This window comes from Erythrolamprus reginae, chromosome Z (genome assembly GCF_031021105.1).
Source record: "Erythrolamprus reginae isolate rEryReg1 chromosome Z, rEryReg1.hap1, whole genome shotgun sequence".
In the NCBI taxonomy this organism is placed as follows: Eukaryota; Metazoa; Chordata; class Lepidosauria; order Squamata; family Dipsadidae; genus Erythrolamprus; species Erythrolamprus reginae.
The window spans coordinates 150671085-150689115 of record NC_091963.1 but is presented as its reverse complement, the minus strand read 5'-3'; the positions used below and the strand labels follow the sequence as shown (position 1 = coordinate 150689115).

General features: G+C 47.7%; 1 protein-coding gene across 1 annotated transcript; it reads right to left on the bottom strand.

The window, feature by feature from the left end:
* Positions 1-1227: 1227 nt before the first annotated feature.
* TMEM256 (transmembrane protein 256) lies at positions 1228-8521 on the bottom strand. Its single transcript, XM_070730190.1, has 4 exons — positions 8385-8521; positions 7540-7577; positions 6925-7005; positions 1228-1675 (listed from the first exon to the last, which is right to left on the bottom strand). Exons 1-4 carry the CDS (start codon positions 8467-8469, stop codon positions 1532-1534), a joined length of 348 nt encoding a protein of 115 aa, XP_070586291.1. The 5' UTR covers positions 8470-8521; the 3' UTR covers positions 1228-1531.
* Positions 8522-18031: the final 9510 nt, after the last annotated feature.

Genomic DNA, 18031 nt, shown 5'->3' with positions numbered 1-18031 from the left:
AAAGTTCGTATGACATAGAAACATAGAAGTCTGACGGCAGAAAAAGACCTCATGGTCCATCTAGTCTGCCCTTATACTATTTTCTCTATTCTATCTTAGGATGGATATGTGTTTATCCCAGGCGTGTTTACATTCAGTTACTGTGGATTTATCCACCACATCTGCTGGAAGTTTGTTCCAGGGATCTACTACTCTTTCAGTCAAATAATATTTTCTCTCGTTGCTTCTGATCTTTCTCCCAACTAACTTCAGATTGGGTCCCCTTGTTCTTGTGTTCACTTTCCTATTAAAAACACTTCCCTCCTGAATCTTATTGAACCCTTTAACACATTTAAATGTTTTGATCATGTCCCCCCTTTTCCTTCTGTCCTCCAGACTAGACAGATTGAGTTCATGAAGTCTTTCCTGATACGTTTTATGCTTCAGACCTTCCACCATTCTTGTAGCCCGTCTTTGGACCCGTTCAGTTTTGTCAATGACGAGGGGTTTGTATCACGAGGTACTACTGTATATTTTTCCAAACTTCCGGTTTGCCATTGAGGAATTATTTTAGACCTCTGGGGCTTCAAGGAAGCTTCTCGGAAGCGCCCGGAGGGCAAAACGTCCTTTCCCGAGGCCGAAAATCAGGTGGCTAGCTCACGCATGCGCGCTGGAGCTGAAACGTGGCAAAGTCTCACGTGTCCTCCAATATGGCTCCTCGTGCTACCTGTGGCACACACGCCATAGGTTCACCATCACAGCCTTATGCCATTTCGGACGAATGTCTGTCCAATATTTTTTCCTGGAAACCTCCAATGACAAAGAAAGGCTACAAAAATTGGACTGCTGTTTTTCCAGAAATAATGTTAGGACTCCCGCTCTGGGGTTGGTGGGTGGTGGGCTGGACTAGATGACCTTTAAGGTCCCTTCCGACTCTTAATAAATAAATAAAACCTCTGCTCTAATGATCCATCCACCTCAACCAGCATATCGCAAGACCCCTCCCCCACACGGCCCCCGACCTCTGGTGTAAGCCAAGTTGCTTGAGGCCAGAATTCGCCCTCCCCCCAGCTACCCCACTCCACTCTTTTGGGGGTGGGGGAAGCCAAGATAGACCCCCCACAAACCACCCCCATACCCCACCACCACCACCTTTGCCTTGGGAGTCTCCCATTCCTCAACCAGGGGCTACGCAAATCTCCCGCAACCCCCCACCTGAAAAAATAAGACATGTTTACACACACAGAGCAAAATCAAATCCATTTATTAAAATCACAATTCAAGGTGCATGATTCTGTATGCGCTCGCGCAAAGCCGCACAAGCCTCACCAAATTGGTGCCACAATAATATTAATTTATCACTTGTTTGTTTGTTTCTTAAAAAGAGAAAATAGCCCTCTTCCAGGATTTTTAATTCCAGTGCAGGTTTTGGGAGAGGCCTCCGCTGCGCCCGGCGTGGCCCAAACCCCCCAAAATAGAGAATGGTTGGAAGGTTCAGTGGGTAGAGCAGAGGTTCCTGGTTCGCAACGGACGGAAGGGCGGCCAGGGACCATCAAGGAACCAAGGCCAGCCAGCCAAGGATGAGCAGGCTCCCGCCATAAGGGGCCATGTGGGTGAAATCCGGCTGGGCAGTCAGCGCGTGGTAATAAAATGGCCCGCAGAAGAGTCCCATGCCCGCCGACAGGATGCCACCAGCCTAGCAAAGGACAAAGAGGGCTTTTAATGTCCGCCCCTCCCTGCCCACACCAGACATTCCCTTCCTGTGACAAGCTGGGAAATGGTGGGTGGGCCCCAGCTGGGTGCACATCTGTAACCACAACACCCAGAAGCCAAAGGAGCAGCGTTTATCAACCTCGGCCAGTTGGTGAGCGGGGCGGACTTCAACTCCCAGAATTCCACAGCCACCACCATCATTTAACAAATGATGAAAACACGACAGAAGTAAACATATACAGTGATACCTCGTCTTACAAACCCCTCGTCATACAAACTTTTCGAGATACAAACCCGGGGTTTAAGATTTTTTTGCCTCTTCTTCCAAACTATTTTCACCTTACAAACCCAAGCTGCCGCCACTGGGATGCCCTGCCTCCGGACTTCTGTTGCCAGCGAAGCGCCCGTTTTTGCGCTGCTGGGATTCCCCTGAGGTTCCCCTCCATGGGAAACTCCACCTCCGGACTTCCGTGTTTTTGCGATGCTGCAGGGGAATCCCAGCAGCGCAAAAATGGGCGCTTCGCTGGCAACAGAAGTCCTGAGGTGGGGTTTCCCAGTGAGGGGAGCCTCAGCGAAATCGCAGCATCACAAAAACACGGAAGTCTGGAGGTGGGGTTTCGAGGACTTCCGTGTTTTTGCAATGACTTCCATTGCCAGTGAAGCACTCATTTTTGTGCTGCTGGGATTCCCCTGCTGGGATTCCCCTGCAGCATCACAAAAATACGGGTTTCCCATGGAGTGGAGCCTCAGGGGAATCCCAGCAGTGCAAAAACGGGCTCTTCGGCTGGCAAAGGGGTGAATTTTGGGCTTGAACGCATTAATCGCTTTTCCATTGATTCCTATGGGAAACATTGTTTGGTCTTACAAACTTTTCACCTTACAAACCTCGTCCCGGAACCAATTAAGTTTGTAAGACGAGGTATCACTGTATATGTAATGCATGTAAGTATAAGTAAAAGTTGTGGGGGGAAGTTCGGAGGTGGAATAGGAGTGGACTTCAATTCCCAGAATTCCACAGCCGCCATTATTATTATTATTATTATTATTATTATTATTATTTATTGTTGTTATTGTTATTATTATTATTTTATTCACAAAAAACAGTAATGCACAGCAAACACGATTTACATGCTGGATTTCTTATCACAATGTCACAAGTCAAACACTTCTCAAGCGTCTAGGACTGTATGATGTATTTTCGTATGATGCGCGCAGATCCAAGGATGGTGGCCTTTTGCAACTGTCAGATTGTGATTTTTTGTCAATGTTTATATTATTATTATAATTATATTTATTATTATTATAATTATATTTATTATTATAATTATATTTATTATTATTATTATTATATTTATTATTATTATTATTATTATTGCTGTCATCATCATCATTAGCAAAGCATATGACGAGAATACAACAGAAGAAAACATATATATGTATCATTAGTCTGCGAAGAGGGAAGGCATACAAATCTAAATTATTATTATTATTATTATTATTAATTATTATAATAATTATAATTATAATTTATTGGATTTATATGCTGCCCTTCTCCGAGGACTCATATGTATGTATGCATGTGTTCTGGTTTCTGGTAGAAATTTAGCAATTACAAATAACTCTTATTGAATGCATTATATCATGAATAAAGAAACTCTATTTCTCTGCTCTTCTGGAATTCAAACACATTTCCTATCTGTTGGTCTGTTATCTCCCTTAACTGCATTTCTCACATTCCTTCTCCTTCTCCATTTAACAAGATTTATTTTCCTAACAGCATGATTTCTAAAACAGCAGCCCTGACTGTTAATCAACACAGAATACTTTTGCTTACTTGAGAGAGGCAAGAAACACATCCATTTTTCTCTTCGGCAACATTGAAACTCCACCCTTCTTCCCCACTGACGTGCCAAATACATCACTACAGTATTTAACCCATTCCTCTTCTTAATATCTTCTTCCAGATACCTGTTCTCTACGTTTTTGGGCCCTTCTGAATTTACGGTTTACCCAGCGAGCGTCTGATTCTCCCTCGCTAGATCCTGAACTCATAGCCCCATCCTGTGGCTGGCCTCCCACCTGTTCTACTACCTGTAACCCAGGGCCCCCCACTACTTCAGAAACACTATCTGAATCTGAGTCCTCAATATCTTCATCATCCTCCAACTGACCAGGAGTATGTACAACAGTATGTATGTATGTATGTATGTATATGTACATGGCACCGGACCAGGGTATCTATGAGACCGCCTTCTGCCGCACGAATCCCAGCGACCGGTTAGGTCCCACAGAGTTGGTCTCCTCTGGGTCCCATCAACTAAACAATGTCGTTTGGCGGGGCCCAGAGGAAGAGCCTTCTCTGTGGCGGCTCCGACCCTCTGGAATCAACTCCCTCCAGAGATTAGAACTGCCCCCACCCTCCTTGCCTTTTGTAAACTCCTTAAAACCCACCTATGTCGTCAGGCGTGGGGGAACTGAAACATCTCCCCCTGCCTATGTCGTTTTCTGTGTATGATATGATTGTATGTATGTTTTTAATATATTGGGGTTTCTTGTTTTTTAGACTTTTAAAATGTATTATTGTTATTTTAGAGTCTAGCTATTAGATTTGTCATTATATATTGTTTTTATCATTGCTGTAAGCCGCCCCGAGTCTACGGGGCAGCGGCATACAAATCTAATAAATAATAATAATAATAATAATAATAATAATAATAATAATAAATAATAATAATATGTGATCATCATTGTCATAATTATTTTAGCATGAAAATATGAAAATACAATACACACACACACACATATTGCTCAAAAAACCCCAAGGGGGACACTCAAAGAACCCATCCTAGATCTGAATGAATGAAATATTCCCATTGAATCCTTTGTTCTGTACAAAGTTGAATGTGTTGACAACAAAATGTGAAATGGATTGTCAATCAGTGTTGCTTCCTAAGTGGACAGTTTGATTTCACAGAAGTTTGATTGACTTGGAGTTATACTATTGTGTTGTTTAAGTGTTCCTTTTTTTGAGCAGTGTATACATATACACACACACCATGTTATTATAAGTGAAACATCTACTCTATTGGGGTTATGGCAATTGGAAGGGTGGACTACAACTCCCAGAATTCTCCCTTCTTAAAGGTGCAGATGTAAAAAAAAAGAGAGAGCTCTCGATGGTGTTTTCTATGTTAAAGCAGCACATACCCCCCCCCTCAAGTATCCAATTGTATCAGGAGAGGGTTTTGATTTTCAGAAAGGTGTGTGTGTGAAACCCACCACCTGAATGCCCTCCTACCAAGAATTAACTTGTTGAAAATCTGGATATAACCACCACCCCTGATTTTTAATTTTTTTAGTTTTTTGTTTTTGCAAGTGTGGCAACCAACCATGCAAGGTCCACTCCCTGGTTTCATAATTCCTGTTGAGTTTTAAGTTCCCCTTCCTCATTTAAAAATATCTGTATGCGGAACCATTTTCCGCCCCCTCCCAAGATTACATCATCTGGATGTCTATCAGTGATTCCATTGTGGAAAGTCAGACTGGAATGTTTTCATTTACAGGTGAAACTCCGGGGAAAAAAATCAGAATATATCGTGCCCAAGTTCATTTATTTCAGTAATGCAACTTAAAAGGTGAAACTATAATTTATTTGACTTCTATGCCTGTGGAATAATATATGAGAGGGACTCATCACATGCAAGGCAAGATAGTTCAAGCCGTGATTTGTCATAATTGTGATGATTAATGGGGATACAGCTCATGAAAACCCCAAGAAAATTTAGAATATGCCATGTGATCAATAAAATATAGATTGTGCATAGTACGACATCAGACCACTGAAACGTTTTTGCCTTTTAAGCTGCATGACTGAAATAAATGAACATTTTGCACGATATTATAATTTTTCTTGACTCCAGCAAGGATCTGCCTTACACAACAATGCAAACAAATAACTATACCTATTGAGAGCATAATAATTTTTAAAAAATTGAATGTGCAGAACTAAGCAAAATGACACTGGACTTATGGAGAAAGATGAAGGGAATTTCTGCGAGGTCTAGAACATATTTTTTGAATCTTTAACAAAAAGGAAATAGTAGGAAGGTGAATAGAATGAACTTAAAATACTTTTATTGCCTAATACAGTGTTTCCCAACCTTGGCAACTTGAAGGTATTTGGACTTCAACTCCCAGAATTCCCCAGCCAGCGAACGCTGGCTGGGGAATTCTGGGAGTTGAAGTCCAGATATCTTCAAGTTGCCAAGGTTGGGAAACACTGACCTAATAAATAGACAATTGAATGTATATATATATATAGGAATATAAATATAGGAATTTGGTATTAAGGAATTAAAAGAATAAATATAATGTATATTTGTGAGGAAAAACTATGGAATTAAGATTAGGAATAGCTTTTTACAAACTATCTGTTGTTCAAAAAATTTGAATATTTATTGTTGATATTAACACCGCAAAGATTAATTTAGAAATCAATGGAAATAAGGAATTGTAGCTTAGCTGTCACTATAGATAGCAGTTGTGTTTGTGTTTTTTTTTGTTGGTAGTGGTGGTTTTTTTGTGATGTTAGTTGTATTGTTTGTAAAGTTTGTGTTTTTTTCTTTTAATGTAAATATTAATAAAAAATTATATTTTTTAAAAAGAAATAAGCGAACTTTTGCACAATATTCTCATTTTTTGACTTTCACCTGTCATGTTTTTGCTTTTAATGTTTTCCCCCCCATACGAAGAGCAGAGTGTTCCCTTAGAAACATAGAAGACTGATGGCAGAAAAAGACCTCATGATCCATTTTGACCAACCACGTCTGCTGGAAGTTTGTTCCAAGCATCTACTACTCTTTCAGTAAAATAATATTTTCTCACATTGCTTTTGATCTTCCCCCCAACTAACTTCAGATGTTAATGTCTGGGAAAGGATGTGCTTTATTTATTTATTTGTGCCATAAAAAAGGCAAAAAAATATTAATTGGGTTTTATTGATTGTATATTGTTTTTTTAATTGCTATATGCCACCCTGAGTCCTTTTGGATTAAATTAGATTAAAGATCATGTCCCTGCTCTCCCCCCACCCACTTTTTTTTCACGCCACCTCCCCAGGGAGACTTGCAAAGAGCTGCGCTTGGAGGAAACTGGGTGAGTGGGTGGGAGGAAGGTGGGAGCAGGTGTGGGGGGCATTGAGACACACACACACACCCGCCACCGAATACCTACCAGCACTGGGTAGCGGCAATGGGGTACAGCCAAGAGCGCCAAACTGTGCAGGAAATGGTACTTATTGGCTGTGCTGTACAACTGGGGGGAAAGAGAGAGAGAGAAAGAAAGAAAGAAAGAAGAGAGAGAAAGAAAGAAGAGAAAGAAAGAAAGAAAGAAGAGAAAGAAAGAAAGAAGAGAAGAGAAAGAAAGAAAGAAGAGAGAGAAAGAAAGAAAGAAAGAAAGAAGAGAAAGAAGAGAAGAGAGAGAAAGAAAGAAAGAAAGAGAAGAGAGAGAAAGAAAGAAGAGAAGAGAGAGAAAGAAAGAAAAAAAGAAAGAAAATAAATAAATAAAAAGTGTGACAACCATAGGGGGCTTGCATGCACACCCCTCAACAGCCCCCCCTGCCACCGCTGCCCCCCCTCCCCAACGGGCAGGTTGTGTGTAGGCAAGGACCTCCAAGATTGGGTTCGCTTGGCAGCCGACGACAGGAGTTCGATCCTAGGTGGAGGCAGATGTGGGGGGCTCTCCTGCTTGGGCCTAGATAACCTCCAAGTGACCCTTCTTGTTCATCCAGCTGGCTCCCTTGTGGGAGGGTCTTTGAGGGTGGGTGGGTGGGGTTTTGTTTTTTTTTACCTCTTTCAGGTACTCCGGCTGTTCCTTGGGCTGGAAGCCTGGAAGAAGAGTAGGGGGGCATGTTATAGGGGGGTCGCCCGCTTTTTTGATCGCCCCCATCCACCCTCGCTTGCAGGGGGACTCTGGGGTAGGGGAGCTTCAAACCGGGTTATTATTATTATTTATTAATTATTAGATTTGTATGCCGCCCCTCTCTGTAGACTCGGGGCAGCTCACAGCATACAATAAAACAATTCATGACAAATCTAATAGATTTAAAAAAAAACATTTAAAAACCCCATTATTAAACCAGACATACACACAGACATACCATACACAAATTGTATAGGCCAGGGGGAGGGGGGGAATGCCTCAATTCCCCCATGCCTGACGGCAGAGGTGAGTTTTAAGGAGTTTACGAAAGGCAAGGATGGTGGGGGCAGTTCTAATCTCCGGGGGGAGCTGGTTCCAGAGTTGGGGCCGCCACAGAGAAGGCTCTTCCCCTGGGACCCGCCAGATGACATTGGAGAAGGGTTGGCACCACCAAGGGTCGCCTGGGGAAGGGGAACCCCGAAGGCTATGTAGCCAGACCCGGTTTTTCCCCGTGGGGGGGGGGGACACCCATTCTTGCAAGTGAGGTCATTCGCAGGATGTGTGTGACGTCACGCCCGCGTGACGTCACGGGGATTCCCCTCCCGCCTCCCAAAGGCTCAGAATCCGAATCCATCTGGAAAGGGACCTTCCGAGGTCACCTAGTCCAGCCCGCCCTGCTGCAAAATAGCGTCCCAGGCGGAAGGGCGCTGCTGGTCGGATCCCGAGCTCCCAGGCAAAGCCCGCTCCCCCCCCCCCCCAAAAAAAAAGCTCACCGTGCGCCCCATAAGCGGCCGCCCCGACGGCTGCCGCCCCGCTTAGCGCCCCTAGGCGGCGGAACAAATTCCCCGCGGCCGCCATCCTCGGCTCTAAGTTTCGAACGTTCGCCACTAGGCGCGTCTTGGCCAATCGGCGTCCAGCGGTCCCTCCTTGATATGCAAACCACGCCCATCCAGCGCGTCGGGCTCAGCCAATCGGCGCTCGCTTATCGCTTCCTGGAACGGCGACCCTTTGGCAAACCCGGGACTCCGGCATGTTATCCAATAGGAAATGAGTTTCCTATCTTCCTGGGGGGGGGGGGGGGCGGGGTTGGTGCGCGTGTTCTCCAGTCCGATTCGCCTAGGAGTTGAGCTGTGAACGTCAATCAGAGCAGGCAGGGCCAATCCTATGAAGCTGGAGGGAGGGCGCCGTTTCAGCAAGTGCCGGCGTAATTTACTAAAGATTTACGCCCTTTACGGTTAGGGCCTTTACCACGGCGCCCTCTAGCGGAAGAGAGGTAAACCTCCCTTTTGGGGCTTTTCCAAGTGGTGCCCTTTCCTCTTTCTTCCTTCCATTCTTCCTTTTTTTTCCTTCCTCCCTTCCCCTTTATTTTTTCCCCATTTATTTATTTATTTATTTTATTTTATTTTATTTATTTTATTTTATTTTATTTATTAGATTTGTATGCCGCCCCTCTCCGCAGACTCTGGGCGGCTCACAACAATAATAAAACAATGTATGACAAATCTAATATTTAAGTAACTAAAAACCCCTTATTAAAAAAGCAAAACATACACACAAACATGCCATGCATAAATTGTATAGACCTGGGGGGAGGGGATATCTCCGTTCCCCCATGCCTGACCACAGAGGTGGGTTTTAAGGAGATTACGAAAGGCGAGGAGGGTGGGGGCAATTCTGATCTCAGGGGGGGAGCTGGTTCCAGAGGGTCGGGGCTGCCATAGAGAAGGCTCTTCCCCTGGGTCCCGCCAAGTGGCATTGCTTAGTCAACAGGACCCAGAAGGCCAACTCTGTGGAACCTAACTGGGTGCTGGGATTCATGTGGCAGAAGGCGGTCCTGGAGATATTCTGGCCCGATGCCATGAAGGGCTTTATAGGTCATAACCAACACTTTGAATTGTGACTGGAAACTGATCGGCAACCAATGCAGACTGCGGAGTGTTGGTGTGACATGGGCATATCTGGGGAAGCCCATGATTACTCTCACAGCTGCATTCTGCACGATCTGAAGTTTCTGAACACTCTTCAAAGGTAGCCCCATGTAGAGAGCGTTACAGTAGTCGAGCCTCGAGGTGATGAGGGCATGAGTGACTGTGAGCAGTGAGTCCCGGTCCAGGTAGGGCCGCAACTGGTGCACCAGGCGAACCTGGGCGAACGCCCCCCTCGCCACAGCTGAAAGATGGTTCTCTAATGTGAGCTGTGGATTTGAGGAGGACGGCCAAGTTGCGGACCCTCTCTGAGGGGGTCAATAATTCCCCCCCCAGGGTGATGGACAGACAGATGGAATTGTCCTTGGGAGGCAAAACCCACAGCCACTCCGTGTTGTCTGGGTTGAGTTTGAGTCTGTTGACATCCATCCAGGCCCCAACAGCCTCCAGACACCGGCACATCACTTCCGCTGCTTCGTTGACTGGACATGGGGTGAAGATGTAAAGCTGGGTATCATCTGCATATTGATGATACCTCACCCCATGTCCTTGGATGATCTCACCCAGCGGTTTCATGTAGATATTAAATAGCAGGGGGGAGAGGACCGACCCCTGAGGCACCCCACAAGGGAGAAACCTCGGGGTCGACCTCTGACCCCCCACTAACGCCGACTGCGACTGACCGGAGAGGTAGGAGGAGAACCACTGAAGAACAGTGCCTCCCACTCCCAACCCCTCCAGCCGGCACAGAAGGATACTATGGTCGATGGTATCGAAAGCCGCTGAGAGGTCAAGAAGCACCAGGACAGAGGATAAATCCCTGTCCCAGGCCCGCCAGAGATCATCCATCAGCGCGACCAAAGCATTCACCCACGTTTCTGCAACACTCCGTGGCCTGCACTGGCTGCCGATCGGTTTCCGGTCACAATTCAAAGTGTTGGTAATGACCTTTAAAGCCCTACATGGCATTGGGCCAGAATACATCTGGAACTGCCTTCTACCGCACGAATCCCAGCGGCTGATAAGGTCCCACAGAGTTGGCTTTCTCCGGGTCCCGTCGACCAAACAATGTCATTTGGCGGTCCCCAGGGGAAGAGCCTTCTCTGTGGCGGCCCCAGCCCTCTGGAATCAACTGCCCCCAGAGATTAGAATGGCCCCTACCCTCCTTGTCTTTCACAAATTACTCAAGACCCACCTTTGTCACCAGGCATGGGGGAATTAAGATATTCCTTCCCCCTAGGCCATTACAAGTTATGCATGGCATGTTTGTGTGTATGTTTGGTTTTATAATAAGGGTTTTTAGTTGTTTTATTAATTGGATTGTTACATGTTGTTTTTATCATTGTTGTTAGCCGCCCCGAGTCAACGGAGAGGGGCTGCATACAAATGCAATGAATATTAAATAATAAGTTTCTGTGCTGTAGCCTTCTTTCCCTTTCTTCTTTCTCTTCTTCCTTCATTGCCTTTCTTTTTCCCCCTTCCTTCTTTTTCCTTTCTTTTCTTTCTTTGCATTCCCGACATTAACTCTGTCCTCCCTTCCTCTTTTTTCTTTTCCTTTTTACCCTTTCTTTTCTTTCTTCACACTCCCAATGTTAACTCCTTCCTTTCTTCTTTCTTTCCTTCCTCTTTCTTTCTTCTTTCTTTCTTTTCTTTTCCCGACGTTAACTCTCGCCCTCTGTGTGTGTGTGTGTATGTGTGTTCACGGTTTCTCCCTGTTCCACGAAAATTGCACGTGGAAGCATCACCATGTCTCTTTTCACGATCAGTCCTGGAGTCGACCACCTTATTCTTGAATTGCAATGACGGATTCGTACCACCAGGGGGCAGCAGGAACGCAGGGATGCTGCGCCACACGCGGGCGGGGGGCTTTCAGGGCGTCTCCATCTTGGACCACAGCTGCCCTGATGTTCCAGACCGGTCTTCCCCCAACATGGAGCCCTCCGGGGCGCTGAATTGGCAGCCAACCTCACTCGGCTCAAACACGCGTGCAAAAACAACCTATAACGTGTAAACGCGTGCACGCGTGCAGGGGATCCCCCCCCCACTGCTCCCTGTCACTCCTTACTCCCTCGGATGCCCACCGTGAAATGACCCGAAGAAGACACGTGTTCACTTCTAAAACTTTTGCGGCCACGAAAAAACTCGGCACACGCGTGTCCTTTCCCAGATATGATGGGACAGCTCCCCTGCATAACTCACACACACACACAAACACGGCAGGTTCCCAAGTACAAAGGGAACCTCCCTGTATAGGAATGGTCTATCACCGCCGAGAAGAGGGGATCTGCCTTCCCACCCACTCCCCACAATCCTATTTGGGTGGAATTCGGGATTGGGGGTTCCGAAGCCCCTTCCCATTCGGGCCGAGAACCCCTCGTTGGTCCGCGAGGTGGGGGGGTTTCCAAGAGACACGCGTGGGCTGACCGCCTTCGCTTTATATTCACGCCCCCCCAAACCCCAGCTGGTGCACTGCGTGGAGACCCTCGTGGTTTCCCCCGGGTGGAGAGAGGTTCGAAGCCCCTTCTCTTCGGGGCAGAGACCAAAGCGGGCCACCACTACCCACTCACCCCCCCCCCAGAAAGCCCAGCTGGTGCGCTGCGCGGCTGCTCCATCCTCTATTCCCCACCTGGTCCCCTCGTGGCTCCCCCACCCCGTTGGCCCCCTCCCCAAATTTCTGCTCTGCCTTTCTGCTCTTGCAAAGAAGAGCGGGCAACCATGACGTCACTCCCCAAGCCCCCACCCCTCTCTTCCTTGTCGACCCCCAGACCCGGAGCGCGCATTCGCTGCCTCCCTTTCCGTGCGTAACTTGGCGTAGCCTGGGAAAAAGCGGTGCTATTTTTAGCACCGAGATTGCGGAGTGGGGGAGGAGGAGGAGGGGGCGTCGGCCTCTCTGCGACGCCCACCGCATCCCCCGCCGCCCTTTTTCCCGCATCGCTGCGGCTCCCTTCCCCCCACTTCTCCGCCACGCATATCCGATGGGTTGGCAGCCGGGCAAAGAAACTTCTCCAGCGCAATTGCGCGCGTTGCGTTGAGCGGACGAAGACCCCCATCCGCCCCAATTGCACGAGTGGAGAGAAAATTAGAAAAAAACCCTCCCCACGGAGGAAAGAATGAGCGCGCGAGAAGGGAAAGGGACCCGCGGGTGGGAAGGACCGCGCAGGGCGTGGGGTTCACAGGATGGGTGCCGGGTGGATGGTGGGTTTAATCCAGGCTACCGTGGTTACGCAAGCGGCGGCGGCGGCATAACGCGGGTGGGGCCGGGCCGGAATGTTGAGCCTGCAAGCCCACGTCTCGGCCTCGAGGGGGGAGTCCCGCCACGCGGGGAAACCTCCCCCCCCCCAAATCACGGCCGTTTCGCACCCCGGGAATCTCAAGGTTTTATCTTTTTTGGAGAGGGTTGCAAATCGATTGTAGGTCTGACGCCTTGCAGGTTTATTTTTTTGGGGGGGGGGATAATCAGACCCGTTGTTTTTATGGGGGGGAGTCTATATTCTTCCCACCCCCCACCGACTCTGCCACAGAAAAAAATAGCCGATTCAACAATTTAAATCTTTGTTTTATATTTACAATAGCATTTTCCAATGTCTTGCAAGTTTTTTGTTTTTCTTAAAAATTTGTACAGCGTCGCAGCTCGGTCCCCAGCCACTCCACACCCCGCGAAAGAGTTCTCGTCTTCGGGAGAGGGGGTGTTGTGCAAACGACCCCCCTCCCACCGCAAAACACCCCCCTCCTCTCTACACGCCGAAGCTTGCTCGATCCATCCATTTATCCAGGTCGTAACAAACTGAAGGAAAAAAATCCGAATTAAAAAGCATCACCCTGAAATCTGTCGCTCGAGATTCAAATATTTCCAGAAGCTGCGGGGGGAGGAGAAGCTCTCTCGCCCCCCCTCCACAGACCGGGCTGGGAGGGGGCTACAAAAGTCTCGGTGTGTGTGTGGGGGGGAGAAGGCTCTTTTGAGGAGGGGGAGTGCAAGAGTGTCACTCAAAAGTCTGGCGCTTTGAAAAAAAAATTGGTCCCCTCCTGGCCCAAAGTCTCATAAAAATAGATATTTTTTTTCTCTCTCCGGGGTGGGTGGGAGGGAGGGACGGGGAGAAAGGGGGCGGGGGAGGGGGGTGCCCAGCCGTCATGCCCATAATGAAAAATGTCCACAGCAGACAAAGTGGGGGGGGGGTTTGAGTGGGTGTGGAGGTGGGAAGGCAGCCGGCGGCCCCGTCCTCATCACCAGGCGCGTAGCATTCATCTTCCCTCTTTGTTGAAGTCCCTCCCCAGGGTGGGCTGAGGGGGGGAGAGCACAGGCACTCGCGGACCCCGTGGGCATCCATCCTCTCTTCTTTCTTGAAGACCCCCTCCCCACAAGGTGGGCTGAGGAGATGGATGGGGAGGGGGTCCCGCGAGTCAGGAGGAAAGAAAATCACACCGTTCTCCTCTTCGGGGAAAATATTTTCCCCAAAATTTTGGATTTGGGGGGAGATTGGGAAGGGTGGGGGGCACAAATTTGGCTGACATGGAGGGCAGAAAGAGCTCCCCAACACGCACACACACAAGAGTAAACGGGAGATCTCCAAGGAAGCAGGTTTGAGTGGATCCCAAGGATTTTCCCCCCATGTAGCTCCAACCGGATTGGTGGGGGTCTCTGGTCGCCTGGGGCTGTTGCGACCCCCCCAAAAGCGGCTTCGAATGGAGGGGGGACGGATGGGGGGGTGGTAACATGGGTGTAGAGGAGTGTGTGTGTGTGTGTGTGTGTATGGCGGGGTGTCTAAGCGCCCCCTCCCCGAGGAGGTTATAAGATGCAATTCTTTCTTTCTTTCCCCCTTGGCACCTTCCCCAAAAACATCGCCCAGCCAGAGAACGGCTCCCCCCCCCAACATCTTAAAATCATCCAAGGTAGCAAAAACGACCCCCCCGCCCCCCCCCTGCTGAGTTTGGCACACAAGTGTTTGATCTTCTTTCTTTCTTTCTTTCTGCTGTTTTTGTTTTTGTTTTGATTTTTTTTACAAAATAATTGTTTTCCTTTTTTCAAAAAAGAAAGAAAGAAAATGATAGATATATATTGTATTCATAATAAACTCTCTTTTTTCTTTTTAAAAACAGGAAGCCAAGGTTGCAAAGAGAGGTGGAGGGGGTGTTCCCCCAAATGGCTTAGAAGGTAGAAACTTAGAACGGCCCCCTCCCACCCTTCCTGTTCCCCTTCCCCCAGTCATCTTCCCTTTCCCTTTTTTGACCCTCCCTTCCTCCCTTCTTCCTCCCTCTCTTTTCTTTCCTTCCTCCCTCCCATTTTTCCTTCCTTTGTTTTCTTCCTACCTTCCCTTCTTCCTTCCTAGTCTTCCTTCCTTCCATTCCTTCCCTTTCTCCCTTCTTTTCCTCCCTTCCCTGTTTTCCCTCCTTCCTTCCCTCCTTCCCTCTTTCCTTCCTTCTTCCCTGTCTTTCTTCCATCTTCCTTCCTTTTTCCTTTCCTTCCCTATCTTCCTTCCTTCCCTTCTTCCTTCTTTCCTTCCTTCTTTCCCTGTCTTTCTTCCTTCCATATTCCTTCCCTTTTCCTTTCCTTCTTTCCTTCCCTCCTTCCCTGTCTTCCTTCCCTCCTTCCTTCTTTCCCCGTCTTTCTTCCTTCAGTCTTCTTTCCTTCTTCCCTTCCTTCTTCCCTTCCTTCCCCTCCTTCCTTCCTTCCCTGTCTTCCTTCCTTCCCTGAATTCTTCCCTCCCTCCCTCACCTTTCCTTCCTTTTTTCCTTCCCTTCCTTCCCTTCTTCCTTCTTTCCTTCCCTGTATTTCTCCCTCCCTCCCTCCCTTTGTCTTCCTTCCCTTTTCCTTCCTTATTTGCTTCCCTTCTTTCTTCCTCCTTTCCTTCCTTCTCTTCCTTCCCTGTCTTCCCTCATTCTTTGTCCGTCCGTCCGTCTTCCTTCCTTCTTCCTTTCCTTCTTTCCTTCCTTCCCCATCTTCCTTCCTTCTCTTCTTCCTTCTTCTGTTCCTTTCTTCTCTGTCTTCCTTCCTTCCCTGTTTCTTTCTTTCTTTCCCTGTATTCCTTCCCTTTTCCTTCCTTGTATTCCTTCCTTTTTTCCTTCCCTTCTTCCTTTTTTCCTTCCTTCCCCATCTTCCTTCCTTATCTTCCTTCCGTCTTCCTTCCTCCCTCCCTTCTTCCTTACTTTCCTTCCTTCTTTTCCCTCCTTGTCTTCCTTCCTTCTTCCTTCCTTCCACTCTTCATTCTTTCCTTCCTTCCTTCCCTGTCTTTCTTTCTTCCCTTCTTCCTTCCTTGTCTTCCTTCCGTCTTCCTTCCTTCCCTGTCTTCCTTCCTTTCCTTCCTTCTTCCCTTCTTCCTTCCTTGTCTAACCTCCTTCCCTGTCTTCCTTCCTTCCTTTCCTCCCTCCCCCCCTTCCTGAAAGAAAAGAGGAAGGAAGGAAGCAAAGGACAGATGGCTTGGCCCCCTTCGCAGGGGCTCCAGGGGAGGTGATGCACCCATTGATTAATGACGGAATGTAGACAGCCGGTCCTCAGCTTATGACCGTTCACTTAGTGACCGTTCAAAGAGGCAGGGAAAAAGGGGAACCACGACAGTTTGTCCTGGGCAAGCATCTCTCTCCCCCCATGGTCACGTGAACAAAATTGTGACGTCCATCAATCAACTCGTATTTACGACGGTCGCAATATCCCCTGTGTGTTTGTGACCCGATTTCCCTTCCGACAAGCAGGATTCACTTAACAACCAAGGATCGTTAACCGCTGTAACAATTCACTTAAGAACCGTGGCGAGAGAGGTCGTAGAATGGGACCAAACCCACTCGGCAAATGTCTCGCTTAGCAACGTATGCTCGCGACGGTAAGTGGAAACCGAGAACAAAGGTAGTCCTCAGGTTACGACCGCAGTCAAGCCCCCAAAATTCCCACGGCTGAGTGAGACGGTTGTTAAGCGAGTTTTGACACACGCACACACACACCATTTTACGACCTATCCTCTCTGCGGTCATTAAGTGAATCACCACAGTTGTTAGATAAACAACACTTTTAGCAAATCTGGCTTCCCCCATTGACTTTGTTCATCAGGTCACAAAAGGGAGGATTACTGCGACCGCCGTAAACACAAGTCGGTTGGCCTGAATTTTGATCACGTGATGAGTGCGGGGCGGGGGATGCTGTGATGGACAAGGGTCCCACAGTCGCTTCATCCAATGCCGTTGTTAATTGGACGGGTCGTTAAATGAATGGTTGTAGGTTGAGGACCAGCTGTCTGCTGGGGAAGGCATTGGGTGGGGGCCTTGTGGGAGCTCAAGACAGGTCCCTGGATGCCCCCCCTGCAATAGTTCCCCCGTCTGTCCCCCCCTCCCAGAAGGGGGAAAAAAAGCGAGCCATGTTACGTCAGGAATGAAGGAACTCCCGGTGGGCACGAACAGATGGTATGGGCAGAAGAAGAAGGAAGGGGGGGGATGAGAAGAAAAGGAAGGAAGGAATGGAGGGAGGGAGGGAGGAAGAAGAGAAAAAGAAAGAGAGAGAGAGAGAAAGGGGAAGAGGGAAGAAAGGAAAAGGAAATAACAAGAAACTGAGAGGGGTAGAGGAAGGAAGGAAAGAAGGAAAAGAAGGAGAGGGAGAAAGAAAGAAAGAAAGAAAGAAAGAAAGAAAGAAGAAATAGGGCAGGAGAAAGAGAGGGAGGAAAAGAGGGAAGGAAGGAAGGGGAGGGAGGAAAGACAGAAAAGAAGAAAGAAGAAAAAGGAGATAGGGTGGGGCGGAGGGAGGGAGAGATGAAGGGAGGAAAGAAAGAAAGAAGGGAGAAAGGAAGAAAAAGAAAAAAGGAAGTAAGAAGGAAATGAGAGGGATGGAGGAAGGAAGGAAGAAAGAGAGAGAAAGAAAGAAAAAGAAGAAAGGGAGGGCAGGGGGAGGGCTGGAGAAAGAGAGGAAAGGAAGGAAGGAAGAGAAAAAGAGAAAGAAAGAGAGAAAGGGGAAGGGGGAAGGAAGTAAAAGAAAAAGGAAGTAACAGAAGGAAGTGAGAAGGATGGAGGAAGGAAGGAAGAGAGAGAGAAAGAAACAGAAGAAGAAAGGGAGGGAGGGGTGGAGGGAGGGAGAAAAGAAAGAAAGGAAGGAAAGAAAAAGGGAGGACTGGAGAAGAAAGAGATAGAGAAAAGGAGAAGGAAAGAAAGAGAAAGAAAGGGGAAGGGGGAAGGAAAAGAAAAAAAGAAGTAACAGAAGGAAGTGAGAAGGATGGAGGAAGGAAGGAAGAGAAAGAAAAAGAAAGAAAAAAGAAAGGGACGGCAGGGGGAGGGATGGAGAAAGGGAGGAAAGAGAAAGGCAGGATGGAGGGAGAGATGGAGAAGAAAGAGAAAAAGAAAGAAAGAGAGAGAAAGGAGAAGAGGGAAGGAAGTAAAAGAAAAAAGGAAGTGAGAAGGATGGAGAAAGGAAGAGAAAGAGAGAGAGAAAGAAACAGAAGAAGAAAGGGATGGCTGGAGGAAGGGAGGGAGGGAGGAAAGAAATAAAGGAAGGAGGGAGGGAGGGAGAAGAAAGGGATAGAGAA

Excerpts from the sequence above, each read along its gene's own strand:
- TMEM256 (XM_070730190.1), bottom strand. The coding sequence starts at position 8,469 with ATGGCGGCCGCGGGGAATTTGTTCCGCCGCCTAGGGGCGCTAAGCGGG. Across the intron at positions 7,578-8,384 it reads GGCCGCTTATGGGGCGCACG|GCTTCCAGCCCAAGGAACAG; the intron begins GTGAGCTTTTTT and ends CTCTTCTTCCAG. Across the intron at positions 7,006-7,539 it reads AGCCGGAGTACCTGAAAGAG|TTGTACAGCACAGCCAATAA; the intron begins GTAAAAAAAAAC and ends CTTTCCCCCCAG.